Source organism: Camelus bactrianus, chromosome 9 (genome assembly GCF_048773025.1).
Source record: "Camelus bactrianus isolate YW-2024 breed Bactrian camel chromosome 9, ASM4877302v1, whole genome shotgun sequence".
Taxonomy (NCBI): Eukaryota; Metazoa; Chordata; class Mammalia; order Artiodactyla; family Camelidae; genus Camelus; species Camelus bactrianus.
The window spans coordinates 10301938-10314468 of NC_133547.1; the positions used below are offsets into that span (position 1 = coordinate 10301938).

Here is a 12531-nt window from a genome sequence, read left to right on the forward strand (position 1 = left end):
GGGACCCCCTCAAACTGGAGCCTGGGGAGAGGCTGGAGGCCATTGTGTTCCCTCCCTCCTCAGGAGGGGGAGGTGAGACCCCCAGTCTGGGGTTGGGGAAGAAGACTAGGGCAGCCATGTGCCTGGGCCTAGGAGCGGCTGAGGGCTGGTCCCCAGTCTCAGGCAGGACATTGAGGGCAGACAGGACATTGGAGAGGCTGCGCGGGTGGCTGCCCTGGTCCCCGCCTCGGCAGAATCCATCACCCCACGCTGGCTCAGCTGCCGACCCCGCCTTTGCCCGCCTTGGCCTTGGGGGGCGTGGGGAGGCCCTCGTCGCCCTCACTGTCGGAGCTGCAGCCGCTGACGTCGGTGATCTCCAGCTCTGAGTCACTGTCCTCCTTCCCGCCCAGCGTGGCCTCTGGACCCCCAGCCCCCGGCAGTGCCAGGCGAGGGGCCGCTGCCAGGCCTGAGGGGCGCTCAGGGCCCAGGCCCTCCCCAGTCGCAGCCAGTAAGGGCACTGTGGAGGGGCTTCCCCCTGCCCCTGTGGAGGGCAGGTGGCCCAGGGAACTGGCCAGAGGGTTGGGGTAGAAGTGTGGGGGGTAGAGAGGTGGGGGCAGCTTGGGGAAGGGGCCGGTGAGGTATGGACTAAAGTTCCAGGGGTGCTCTGGGAAAGCGCGGCCGAAGGGACCCAGCAGGCCAGGGGGCTTGGAATAGCTGGTGGCACCTGGCAGGGGGCACAGGAAGGGGGTCAGACTGAGCCATTCCACTGTCGGGGCTGCCTACCTTGGAGTAGTAAAGGGGGCCACCTCTCTGCCACGTTCTACCCAGTTCTCCCATTGCCCTCCCACTCAGCATCTCCCCCACGTCACATGGTCCCCCCCCAATCTCCACCTTCCTCGCTGGTTTTCTATTCCTTTATTGCCTCTAAAAGCCCTTCTCCTGGCCTGTCCCCCCATCCAGTTTCCCTGCTCACTGCCTCACCTCGCATTCTCTGGTTTCTTAACACTCATAGACACAGACACAGCCTTGCCCTACATCTCCTTCCCGCATCCTGTCTCCTCCCCATCTGTGTCCGTCCTCTTCCCTCACACATGCAGCGTGCTCCACACCCCTACAACCACCCCTGCACCCCAAGCCCTTACCAGAGCCCAGGAACGGGAAAGGGCTGTCCAGACGCAGTTTGTCTGTCTCGGGGGTGAACAGGGGTGCACGGGCCCCCGGCTCTCCTAGGCGTGGGGCAGAGAACAGGGTCTGCAGGGTCTGGAGAGGAAAGTGAGGGAAAATGGTGCCACTCAGGCTGGCTGCCCCCTCCCCAGGGGGCTTCATGGCTCTGGGGGTTGGGGCACCAAACACCTCATTCTGGGACCCAAGTGTCCTCACTCACCTCAGGGGTGAGGGGAGGAGCATCTGGCCCAGGGGCTCCCCCAAAGGGACCAGAGGTCAGCAGGAGTGGGGAGCCCGTGGTGGCTGCAGCCACATCCAACAACGGGTAATTGACAAGCACAACTTTGCTGAAGTTGAACTTGTAGGTGAACCTCTTCCCTTTGGTCTTGTGGAGAATCCGCTTGTTGTAGTAGTAGCTGTGGGCAGAGGGAGAACAGGGGGTGCTAGTGGCAGGACCTAGGGAGGTGAAGGCCAAGCCCCTAGCACATCTCTGTGCTGGGCACAGAACACAATCTGGGGAAACTGAGGCTCGCAGAAGTCCCTTGGCCAAGATCACAGGGCAAGGAAGGGAGGAGGCAGGGGCTGGGATTCTGGCCTGTGTGGTTCCAAAGCCCTGTGCTCTGGTCCTTCCTTCAAGCCTTTCTTTCACTCACAAGTAGGTACTTACAGCAGCTAAAAACGTGCAGAGCCCTGTGTGCTGGGATCCAACAGGATTCCACCCCAGGAAATTGAGGGAAAGCCCCTAGTAGGGGCAGGAGCCCAGAGGGACAGTGAGGGAAGAGGGGCAAGGCGGGAGTCCAGGCCCCCCTCACCCCTCCTCACCGCAGGGCCCGGCTCAGCTTGTCGTAATTCATGTGGGGCTTGCACTTGCGGATGCCCCAGAGCCGAGCCACCTCGTCCGGGTCCTTGATGACAAACTCCCCGTAGTCTCCCTGCCAGGCGATGACACCCTGGTACTCCTCCTTCTGCAGCAGCTCCAGAATAAAGTGCCACAGCTGGATCTGCCTCGAGCCAGGGGATGACTCCGGCTTGTAGGCCCAATCCGGGAAGGCAAACCCTGGGGACAGGAGGCAGGGGCGCGGCCCCGGGTCAGGGCACCAAGTCCAGGGCTCTGGGTGTTCCTTGGCCTCAGGAACCAGGAGGCGTCCAGCTACCCCCCTGACTCATGGTCTGCCAGCAGTCACCCAGCCTCAGGCATATTTAGGGACCCGATTCCTATTCTCCATATTCCACTTGGTGTCTAGTCCCCAGATTCTCCAAATGGAGGGAGAGAACTTGGTGGCTGCGGGGACCCTGGGTTGGCACTTTCAGCCTGATACCCTATCTACCCCGGCACAACTGGGGCAGAGGGTGGGAGGGACCAGTTTCCTGCATCCTTGACTGTAGGGAGGAACTGGGAGGGGCCGGCTTGCAGGGGCACCCCCTCCGCAACATTCTCCCAGCTACCCCTGAGCCAGGCTCTGCCCCAGGGATCTCTGGTCTCTCCTGCACCCTGAAACGCCCCTGATTCCTGCTGTCTCTCCTGCCTGTCCCTTGCCCTCTGCTCCATCTGTCCCTGAGGTTCACCATCCCACCCCCACCCCAGCTGACCTCACCCTGGCACATCCAGGCAGGGCCTGTGTGCACAGTTCTGTGCCCTTCACATCCCTGTGAACCCTCCCTGCATCCATGTCACGTCAGCCTGAAAGCAGCGTGTCTGCAGACACCCACAGCACACAACCGATCACACAGACGCACACTCACCCTCTAGAGACAGCTAGCTATACCGGGGGATGCAGCTGCACCAGAGTGCCACACTCCTGCTGAGGCACGACACACCACACACAACAGGCCACCAAGGCAGACATGCCACATATGCAGCATCGCACATCCATCCCAACACACACAGTGGCACGTCTCCTCAGGCCCCGCAGAACTAGGACCCACTAACAGCTCAACTGCAACGAGAGACACACAGGACTCCAAAGGCCCAAATAAAACTGGTAGAGGCGGTGAGTGCAGCATCAAGACGCACATGTCAACCTGACAGGCCCACCCCGGCTGACACTATGACAGTAGAACAACCTCCCAACACCCCACAACACACACACAGTCACCCAACTCACACCCACAGCTCACTCAGCACTAGGCAGGTCACGCTCAGATGGGTGTCCTGCACCCTGGTGTCCGAATGCCCAGAAGCTCGGTTGGAAATGGAGGGGCTGGTCCACCCTGAGATCTCACCTCCCATCCTCAAGGCCTCAGGCCCTGGGTCCCGCTTCTCTTGTGCCACATCCTTTGTCCCCTTTCCCCTCCTCAGAGACCCCAGACCCAGGCATGAAAAGAGAAGGCAGAATTAGCCTAGAAAGAGCTGAGAGCCGGGCAAGAAAAGGAAGGCAGTTGGTGAGGGAGGTGACTTGAGTCGGGACACGGGTCCTTGTCTTGGTGTGTGGTCCTGGGCAGCTCCTTGCCCTCTGGCTGATTAGAATTTCAGGGAAGGGAGGCAAGGAGGAGCAAGGTCCTATCCAGGCTCCCTGGTGTCTAAAAGTGGGAGCTGCTGCCTCCCTGCCTGAGGCTGGAGAAGGCCAGGCAGTTACCGCCCTGAAGGGAGGATTTTTCTCTTGACTCCATCGCAATCTAAGAAGACTGGATCTCACCTAAGAAGACAGGGCTCAATCAACATGTGAGCTCTGGCCCATTCTGCACCCAGAACACGGCCCCACAGAGAAGCAGCTGTATCACAGACACACCCACACAACCCCAAAGATGACAACACACAACTGCCCACACACACAGAGACACACGCCCCAGCCAGGAAACTCCACCTGTGCTCAGGTGCACATCCTCAGATGTGCTGTACACGCTGAAACAAACACAACTAGAGGGAGGACCCGCAACCTTGGCGCACGCGCGCGCACACACAGCCCCCAACGTTCAGCCACACTCAGTGACACACAGAGGCAGGAACCACCCCCATGCACCCCAAACATAGACACAGCCCCCAACACAGAGGCCTGGGGGGCACGCACCCACACAGCCTGAAATGCACGTCCCATCCGTTTGGCTCAGAGTGCCACACAGCATAAGACCCATAAAGAACAGTCCAAGGCTCTTCGGCCACTGAAGCAGGAGCCCATGCAGCAAGCTGGCAGACACTCCCCCAGCCCTGAGATGTAGACACGCTCAGAGTCCCAAAGATACACGCCCAATGCAGGGACACTCAGGTAGCCTCAGACATGCATGTACAAGCAGGCGCACCAGCTCAGCAAAGACAGACAGATGCGTACTTTCCCAGTGTGACCCCTTCCTCCAGAAATACTGAAGTATGACACATGGACACACTCTGAGATCCCAAATAACCTGGCACCGAGTCCCAGTCTCCTCTCTCCCTCTCCCCTCCACACACGCGCACACACACACACAAGCCCATTTATGGGGCGTGTGACTTGGACTCAGATGCACATCCAGTCTTACTGTCCACATCCCCGCTCTGGGCGTCCACTTTCAAGCAAGCCGTCCTCTCTTCCAGGCTCCGGCTGGCTGGGCCATGTGTCCACATCCCCCTGGCCTGGGTCATCCTGTCTGTCCAGTTGTCCACCAGCACCTGGCCTAGTGCCCCTTCTCCTCCCCATCCCTGCTCCATCAGTGCCTGTCTGTCTCCAGTCTTTCTGCTCCTCTTTGCCAGCAGGTCCCGGGTGGGAGGGAGCAGACTGCCCTGTACGCGGCCAAGTCCCCAGGTCCTCAGGCCCCTGGATCCTTGTCCCTCTCCGACCTCCATGCCTCACCTGCCCTCCAAAAGGCCCTCATGTCCCAGCAGGCAGGTAGCAGGGACATTCGGCTGTGAAGTTTTTAGCTAAGTTTTGCATTAAGGGGCTAGATTCTGGCGGTTCTGACCAAGACCCGGGGAGGTGGAGGGAGGAGAGTGAGAGATGTAGAAAGGAGATGCCGGCTCGCTGGGAAGGCCCAAGGGCTGGGGAAGAGGGGGAGGAGGTCCGGGCCAGTTACCAGGGGTCCAGAGAGCAGGCAGGGCAGGCGGGGCGAAGAGAAGGTCAGAGACGCAGCTACAGTCCATGGTGGAGCCAGCCCTGCAGAGAGGCCGGGACAGACAGACAGACGGGGACGGGATAGAGCAAGCGGGAGAGACAGACAGGGGTCAGTGGGAGCTGGCACTGCGGGGAGGGGGTGCTTCCCCTTCCACCCAGGCCCCCGCCGGCCAGTCACCGGCCACATCCCGCCCCACCCGCCGCCTCCTGCAGGCAGGCACCCCTCTGCCCACTGGTCCCCATTTTTCCCATTCCTCTCCTGGCCCCGTGTCCCCTCACCTTCCCTCCCAGCCAGTCTTCCCTGCAGCCTCCCCTTCCGCTGTGCCCCATCACTAACCACGGGCTCCCAGCCTCCCTCCTCGCTCCTCACCACTCACTCACTCACACGCGCTGGCTCTCACCGCCCGCCCGCCCCGCACCATCTCTGCCGCTGTCTCTCCATCCCTCGCCTCGTGCCTGACCTCTCCGGGTCCGGCTCTGCGTCTCGGGGTCCCCCTCTGTCTCTCACTGTGGCTGCCCCAGGTCTAGTCCACCCCGAATCTCGCCCCCACCCCCGCCCCACCAGGCTGACCCCCGGGCTGGCTCGTCCCGCTCCCACGCCGCCCCGCGCTCTAATCTGTTGGCCCAGAGCCGGCCGCCTGGCGCTGCCCGACCGTCGGGCTGGGAGGGGGCAGGCCCAGCCCCGCCCGCCCTGCCCTCTGCCCCACCCACCCGGCAGAGCAGCCCCTCGCTCCCGCATGAATGCTCCCACAGGTGCCTCTCCTTAAACCTGCGGCTCCCGTCAGACCCCAGCCATTTGGGCCTGCCTCCCCCCAGACAGCCCCCCTCAGACACCCCTTCCCCCTAGATCTGCCTCCCCCTCAGACAAGTCCTCCCTCAAACCCGACTCCCTCAGACACCCCTCTCTTCAGATACCTAATTCTAAGATGCTTCATCCCCTGCTCATCCCGGTCTCTCAGAACCCGACCTGACAGCCCCTCTTCCTCAGATACCCCACCACCCCAGACTCCATCCTCAGACACCCACCCTAGACAGCCCACCCCTTAGGTACTTCAGCCCCTCTTCACTCCACCCCTCCCAACCCCACCTCTGAGAGGGCGCACTTTCCTCAGGCTCCCGTTTTTAGACACAACCCCTCAGATACCCACCCCACTTTGACACAGCCTGAAACACACCATCCCTCTCACGCCTCCCGCTGCTTGCTGACGGTCCCACACGCCTCAGAAACCCAGACACTGTGTTCCCCCATAAACCCACCCCTCCCTCGGACACCGGACCAGACTTGTCCAGTATCCCACAGCCACCCTTGCCCCAGCCCCCAGCCCAGTGTCCACCGAGGCCTCTCCTAGGGGCTACCCTCCAGCCCTCGGGCCCTGCTGAGAACCACCCCGTCCCCACCTCCCCCATCTCTCCAACTTTCTCTGTTTCTCTCTCTCCCTCTTGATCTGCCTTTCTTTTCCCTTCTCTGCCTCCATCCACTATCTCTTTTCCATTTTTCTGTCTCTTTTCTCTCTCTTTCCTTGCCTCCCCTCAACCTGGACTGTCTCTCTCCCCGTCTCTGTGGCCCTGTCTCTCTCCATCACTCAGTCTCCTCTTATTTCTGTCCTCCCCACCCGCCTTCATCCCTTTTCCAGGTCTGTCTCTCCTTGTGCCCCATCCCTTCTCCTGTCTCTCTCTGCTGTCTCCCCAGGTCTTTCCTCTCTTGGTGTCTCTCTGTGCACCATCTGTCTCTTTTCCTCTCTCTCTAACTCTCTGTCTCTCTGCCCCCACCCCAGCCCCATCTCAGCCTGTCTCTTCCTCTCCCTCCTGTCTCCCCACCTCTCTCCCTATCTCCCTCTACCCCGTCTCCCCGCACCTCGCCTGCCAGGTCCACCTCTCCCACCTCCCCGGCTCTGTCTGCCTCTCTGGGCCCCCCTCCTTCCTGCCTCCGCCCCCCCCCACCCCCTATCGGCCCCTCTCATTTCCGTGTTGGTTTTGATTTCTCTTCCCGATGCTTTCAACTCCCCGCCGCCTCCTCCGGACACGTTATAACGAGGAGCCGTGGGATCGGCGCTCCGGGCCCTGCTCCCACGCTCCCCCCGCCGTCTCTCTCGCACACGTCTCTGCCATCTCGTGGTCTCTGCCAGCCGCTCCTCCTGTCTCTGTCCCTGCCTCTGTCCTGCCAGGCCCACCGGGACCGGGCCTCTAGCCCTCCTGTTCTGTCCCCTTCCCTGCACATCTGCCCTGACTGTCCGGGTCGCAGCGCCACATCTCTGGGTCCCCCTGGCTCTATCTCTGGGCCCCCGTATCTCTCCGTCTCTCTGCGTCTTCACACCACTCCACTTTTATGTCTCTGGGTCTCTGCGTCTCTCTTCCCCACATCCAAGTCTCTATCTGTCTTGTCTCCTCATCTCTGTCTCTGTCTCTTTCTCCCTGTCTCCGCATCTCTGTTTCGTCCCAGCATCAGTCTCTTGGGGCCCCTTTGATCTCACCCTGCCCCTGGCGCCCCCCTGGCCCCATTGATCGCTGATCGACCGACCGATGGAGGGAGCAGGGCCTGCAGGGCCAGTGCTGTGGGCCGGGCCAGCCCGGCAGGACAGACGGCTGGACAGACGATGCCTAGCCCCGGTGGCTGCGGAGGGGGAGCTGCTGCTGCAACCCCGCCTCTCCCCGCCGGTCCACGCGGGGCGGATGGGGACTCCGGGCAAGCTTTAATTTTTAATTTTATTTTGCTTCCTCCACACCCCCCGCCCCCCATCTCCACCGCCTGTAGCCATGGCATTGAATGTGTGTGTGCGCCTGTGTGTGTGTGTGTGCGGTGTGTGTGCGCGCAGCAGTGTGGAGAGGGGCTGGGTGGGGAGAGCTGCCTCCCTCCTCTCCCTGCCAAGCAGCTGCACGGACCCACACGTCAACCCAGGCACACGCACCACACTGGCATGCAACACATCACAGACATACATCAACCCAGTGACACACGACACACTGCCACACAACACATCACACAGACACAGGTCAACAGACTGACACACACCACACTGCCGCAACCAACGCACATCACACAGACCCACACAGCAACCCAGGCACACATACCACCATGTCACACACAACGCACAGACATGTACATCAAAATAGTCACACACACCATCATCATGGTCACAGGCATTCACACAGAGACACAGACACATAATTATACACACACAGATATATACACACAAGACACACACCCACTCAGTCCCACAGAGACACATATCACAAGTCACAGACACACACTAACACAGACACACAATCATACACCAAAGCTCACAGTCAGATACACACAGACCTACAAGCACATGCCAACACAATGCCACACAAAAACAGACACACCCAGGCACACACAGCAGCTCAGCCAAGGCAGTCAAGTCACAGGCAAATGACATAAGGACACACAGAGCCACACAGGCATGCACACACAATCCGTCATGCACAGAGAGAGATGCACACACTACACCGACACAGCCAGCCACCGCCAGACCACAAACACGGCCACGTACACACGCAGCGCCGCATTCACACCCACAGGCCGACTGGGCGAGGATGGGTGTGGGTGGAGGTGGGCACTCAGAGACAGCCCCACACTGGGGTCCTGCTGCTCCTGCCGCCATCTGTCCAGCTGTCTGTCCGTCCCTCCATCGGTGGACTTCCCAAGCCCTCCTCTGCGGGTGCGGGTGCGGGTGTGTGAAGCGTGTATTGTCCCAGGCCTGCCGCTGCTACTGACTCTCTGGAGACAGGGCCCCAGCCTCTCAGGCCTGCTGGGTGTCCATGTCTCTCTCTCACTCAGGGTCTCCAGCACCCACCTCTCTGTCTGCCTCTATCTCTCAATATCTCCATCTCTATAAGTGTCTCTGTTCCTTGTCTCTGTCTCTGGGTGTCTCTGTCTCGCTCGTCTCTGTCCCTCTGTCTCTCCAGTCTCTGACCCTCAGTCTCTCTATGTCTCTCTTTGCCTCTGTCTCCTCACCCTCCATCACTCCAGCCCCCTGGGCTTGGGTTTAACCAGTTGTTTTGATTTCTCTAAGCTGCTCCGGCCGCCTCGGGAGCCGCCTCGGGCCTCACACCCCCACCCCAGCCCCTTCTTCCCTCACCCAGCGCCCCCACCTCCCCTTAACACAATCTGCACAAGTGGAATGAAAATTGATTTTTTTTTTAAATTTCATATCTTCTCCGGGGCTCTGTCTAAAGAGGAGAGAGACGCGGCCCAAGACCCTTCTCCCACCACCCCCGCCCGTGCGCACACACACACACACATGCCCAGACACACACACGCACACACACACCCTGCCACTCCATCTGCACCTACTCCGTGGACACACACTCCCCTACACCACACCCCCATGTAGGACACACCTGTGCACACAGTAGAGACACAGAGGTCCCCCATCTGCACACACGCTCTGGGCACACACCACACACATCCTGTCTAGTCTGGGTGCCCACAGCCGCTGCCCGCTGCCACTCACGACGTGAGCGCATGCTCACCACACGCCTGTCGGTACAGACCGCAACCACGTCTGTGCGGACACAAACCTAGGCTCAAGGACCAGCCCGCCACAGGTACCGAGAAGACACCCGTGGCGGTCCCGGGGAGAATGGGGACAGGAAGGGGACAGGCTCTCCTGCCTGGACTTGCCCCCCTACCCCCAGGTCACCCACTCCCACCCCACCTGCATCAACCAAATGCTCCAGCCTGACCCCAGGAGGGGGTGTCTGTACGTGCACATGCCCTGCCTCACACACACACACACACACACACACACACCTATTACTACTTCTCTCAAGGCCACACACTGTCATCCCCACAACAGGCTGGTTCATTTGAGAGCTGGCCACACAAAACACACAGACCCACAGCGCACACAGTGGCACCACACACACACTGATGCTCACACATCATTAGAGATGCAGCCCCACACATTGCTGGACATCAGTCCACACAAGTTGTCACACATGCACCCCCAAGAGTCACACATGAACACACAACCACAAACACACACTGCCTTCAGCACCCTTCAGGGCTGGTCACACACAGGATCGTTCACTTAATTGTTATGAGCTGATACTTCTTATCCAGATCCCCCAAATGACTGCACACATACACACACACACACACACACACACACACACACAACCACCGTCCACGTCTGATCCCTGAGGCAGACACAAGCCCACAGGCTCAGAGACACAATAGCACTGCCACACAAGCTCACACAGCCAATGTCTGACCCACAGATTTGGGGAGATTTTTGTGACCATGTCCCAAAGCTACTGCTTCACTGTGATCCTCACACCCACACTCAGCAGCCTGGCTCCTGGTGTCCTGTGGAAGTGGCACTCTCCAGGTCCTTCCACCCCATCCCCCTTGGGCTGAGCCCTCTCCTGGCCCCCAGAGATGTGGGCTCTCCTGTCCTGGTCACTCAGGCACCAGACACCAGACACTGCGTGTGGCCACCCAACTCAGAAATTCCAGGCACAGCACAGCTCCAGAGTTCTGGGGAGTCAGATGCTCACAGCTGAGCATCACACCCAAGTCACACATGTGCTCACAAACAACACGTGTGGCTTCACTCAGCCCTGAGGTCTCATGCACCCACACTCGGTCACCTGTGCCCAGGAACACACACATCTCCACACGTCACATTTACATGTGTCGCAACACAAGTCACACAGTCACAGAAAAAGACAGCCAAGCCTCACACACACACACAGTGTCACACACCACAGACACACACAGTCCAGATAGCTTGTACACATGCACACATGTGCATACACACACACACACAGGAACCTCTGCAGAGGCTGTGCAAGACAGACACAGGACAGTTTGGCAGACAGATGGGCACTGGGCTCCAGCCTGGAGAAGGTGTGTCTGTGACAGCAGGTTTGGGGTGCTTGGGAAGCACGGAGCTGGGGCAGGGACAGAGATGGAGACTCCACACCACCCTCGCCCTGTCTCTCCCTTGTGGGCATCTCTGTCCGGGGCTGCGTGTGTCTCTCTGGGTCTCTGTCTGTCTCCAAGAGTCCCAGTCTCTGCACGGATGTCCCTGGGGCTGTGGCCAGCGCGCGGAACAGTGTCAGTGGGGGGGGGGCGGTGGTGAGGGAGCGTCCCTGGGGAGGTGGGAGCCGCAGTGCCACGCACCCCGCCTACCAAACAGCGCTGGGGGAGGGGAGAGGGAGGGAGGCGCAACCGCAGATGCCGACCCAGAGCTCAGGCTGCTCCCCCACCCCTGCCCCTCCCCTCGGAGACCCAGAGAGATGGAGGAAGCACAGGGCTGGGGGAGGGAGACAGAGAGGGAGAGACACCCACAGAGGGGCAGAGACAGAGAGATAAGGGCGGGGAAGCAGCATGGGGCGGGGAAGCAGCATGGGGCAGGAAATAGCTTGGAACAGAGACGGGAGAGATACAGGGAAAAGATGGGAGACCAGAGAGAGTCCCACAAAGACAGAGAGGGAGCGAGAAGCCAGAGAGAGAGAGGCAGAGACAGAGAGACAACAGAGAGACAGAGCGGGAGATCCGAGTTAGGGAAACCCGGGAAAGGGGAGTGAATCTGAGAGGCCTCACAAAGTGAATTAGAGCTGGAGGTCACGGGGAGAGAGCTGCCAGGAGGAGAGACCCTGGGTCAGGGAGGAAGGAGAGGAGGGGGCAGAGATGCAGAAAATTGAGGGATTAGGGCAGAGGCAGAGGCGTGGATGAAGGAGAGCAGGGAGCTGCAGGGTGGAGGGGGAGCGATGGGAAAGGAAAAGTCCAGCTGGCAAGGGCAGATCCCATGTGTGGGTTCACGGTCATGCGACACCCACCCCAGTCCTCCTGCAGTCCTGGGGGTGGGGAGTCAGTGGCCTGGGGGGCCTGACCGAGCTCCTGGCTGCCACCCCAACTCCAAAACTTGCCCCTTCTCCTCCTCCTCACCGCCACCGGGCCCCACCCCTATCTCCAACCCCAACTCCTGCCTCATCCCACCTCTTCCCAATGCCAAGTTGACTCTCAACTCTAGCTGCCTCCACGTCTTACCCCTACACCCCAGGCCTTGCCCCACTGCCTCAGCTGGACCTTTTGGCCCCATGCCTTCTATCAGAGATGGTGACATGATGCATAGGGGCAATGACTGTGATTTGGTGGTGCTGAGGGCATGGTGGAGGGATAGAAAGCTGGAGGCAAGTGTGACCAACTAGTCCCAGGAGCCCAGAGACTGAGAGAGCCCCTCTGGATGGCAGTGGCCAAGGGGCAGGAGTGCTGTGTGTCATGGTCATGGGACTTGGCACCAACTATGTGCTCAGGAAATACTGTCTAAATGGAACTCAGACTAAAGGGAGCAAGGCGGGGAAACAGAGGGAGAGATGGCAAGTCGAGGGACAG

The 12531-nt window shown here is 60.1% G+C and overlaps 1 protein-coding gene across 1 annotated transcript; it reads right to left on the reverse strand.

Annotated features, from left to right (window-relative positions):
- Positions 1-87: 87 nt before the first annotated feature.
- On the reverse strand, positions 88-6172 carry ERFL (ETS repressor factor like). Its single transcript, XM_045510536.2, has 5 exons — positions 5128-6172; positions 1966-2200; positions 1364-1559; positions 1122-1239; positions 88-703 (listed from the first exon to the last, which is right to left on the reverse strand). The coding sequence occupies exons 1-5, from the start codon at positions 5192-5194 to the stop codon at positions 255-257; spliced, it is 1065 nt and encodes a 354-aa protein (XP_045366492.1). The 5' UTR covers positions 5195-6172; the 3' UTR covers positions 88-254.
- Between the last annotated feature and the right edge of the window lie 6359 nt (positions 6173-12531).

What these genes read in the sequence shown, in the direction of transcription:
- ERFL (XM_045510536.2), bottom strand. Translation starts at nt 5,194, where the DNA reads ATGGACTGTAGCTGCGTCTCTGACCTTCTCTTCGCCCCGCCTGCCCTG. An exon ending in GCCTGCTCTCTGGACCCCTG is followed by an intron (nt 2,201 to 5,127) that starts GTAACTGGCCCG and finishes TCCTGTCCCCAG; the next exon opens with GGTTTGCCTTCCCGGATTGG. An exon ending in TTTCCCGTTCCTGGGCTCTG is followed by an intron (nt 704 to 1,121) that starts GTAAGGGCTTGG and finishes GCCCCCTGCCAG; the next exon opens with GTGCCACCAGCTATTCCAAG.